This window comes from Otolemur garnettii, unplaced genomic scaffold, assembly GCF_000181295.1.
Source record: "Otolemur garnettii isolate 467f Iridium unplaced genomic scaffold, OtoGar3 scaffold00019, whole genome shotgun sequence".
NCBI classification, from domain to species: domain Eukaryota; kingdom Metazoa; phylum Chordata; class Mammalia; order Primates; family Galagidae; genus Otolemur; species Otolemur garnettii.
Window position 1 is genome coordinate 19,658,528 of NW_003852414.1, and position 1,707 is coordinate 19,660,234.

The following is a 1,707-nucleotide window of genomic DNA, read 5'->3' on the forward strand; positions in this document are numbered from 1 at the left end:
GGCTGGGGATTCGAACCCGCCACCTTAGGTGTACGTGGCTGGCGCCTTACCCCGTTGAGCTATAGGCGCCGAGCCTATGTAATATATTTCAAGGCCTCTTTACTTATAGCATCAGATGTCAAAAAGCTTTACAATGGAAAAAAGGTGTGACTTTTGATCAGAGGTGTCTCCTAGAATGAAAATACTACTGCACCACTCTAAAACACAGGCTCCAAGCACCCTACCAGTAACAGCGGCGTGGACACAGCATAGGGGGTTGGCAACTAAATGTTGAAACAAAACACACTTCTTTAGAACCAGGAATACCCATACAGGTAAAATCCATTTATAATAAACATGAATATAATCACATTCATTGATTGTTATTTAACTCCTTTCCTTTAATTCCTTTAATTACTATAATACAATACTAAAACAATATGCCTAAGCTGCAGAGCTCAGATGCCACAGAGTTGAAGCACAAGTGTCAGGCAGTGAACTTACTTATTTGTGCTACACTCCATCTCAGATACGGATGTGAGGCCGAAATGGGGGGAACTGACAGGGCAGAATCAACTGGGTGGATGGGGAGAAGTGGCATGCATATATAACATCTTCCCCCTTCTCCTGCTTAGTTTGTGATATGCTTCCCTTTAAAGGCCTGTTTAGAGATCACTTAAACTGAGATAACTGGTCTAAGATAAAACAAGAGCCTAGAAGAACAAGTGCCATCTGATGACAGAACAAAAGCAGCATGAAGCAGCCCTCCCTCAGTGGTGCAGGTGCTCTGCCCGCCTGCAATGCAGACAACACAGCCAAGTTCTTCAGCTACACAGAGATCGGCAAAAGGAAGAAAACGTGGCAATCCCATTTCTACTACACCAATTTATCCTAAGGAAAAATTAAGGAAGCACCCAAAGATTTAATTCACAAACTGCAGAAACGTAGAACAGAGGATTGGTTGAACATGTTATGCTAGAGCTACCCCAGGGCATGTCATCAAGGTCATGAAAAAGTGATGAATCCAGGCAGTTAACAACATGCAAAGCTGTCACCATACATGTGAACGCAGTCTACTAAGCAATATGAACTACAGGATCCCTTTTCTACAAAATCTGCATATAGCAGAGACAGGTATATTTATATCCTATATTTGCACAGACAGAACTTTGGAAGTATACAGAACTAATCGTGGGGAGATCCTGGGTGTTTTTCCAAGTCTTAGTTTTATTTAGCTGTAGTCCCTTATTTTGTTTTTCTCTGATAAACAAAAATAATTTACTGCAAAGGAAAAAAAGTTTGATTTAATAGGTCATTTAGGCAACATGAAACAGCTTTGTTATTTGAAATAGCTGTTTATAATTACACTAAAACTAGTGGAATTTCACCTATAGAACAATTTGCAGGTACTGAAACCACTGACATGAGAGAACAAGAAATACTTACGGTTGAGTGAAGTCACGAGTGATGAAATCAGAACTCTTGAAAAGCAGAAAGATGTCACTGAGGGTCTTACACTTCAGAGAACTGTTCATTGCTATCCAATAGGCATCCTAAACACAAACCACACGCTATCAGTATGAATGCTCAGCCCTATAAACAAAATCGGTAACATGCATCACACATGTATCACTTCAAGAGCTTAGAAGGAGGCTCGGCGCCTGTGGCTCAAGCGGCTAAGGCGCCAGCCACATACACCTAAGGTGGCGGGTTCGAATCCCCAGCCCG

The 1,707-nt window shown here is 41.7% G+C and overlaps 1 protein-coding gene across 2 annotated transcripts in view; it reads right to left on the reverse strand.

The window, feature by feature from the left end:
* The window catches only part of CDC123 (cell division cycle 123), a 51,755-nt gene that overhangs the window by 27,194 nt on the left and 22,854 nt on the right, over window positions 1-1,707 (reverse strand). For both annotated transcript variants that reach the window (XM_003786812.1, XM_023511422.1), the window contains one exon: window positions 1,426-1,532. In XM_003786812.1, the coding sequence (XP_003786860.1) occupies window positions 1,426-1,532 (107 nt within the window). The remainder of the gene's footprint in view (window positions 1-1,425; window positions 1,533-1,707) is intronic.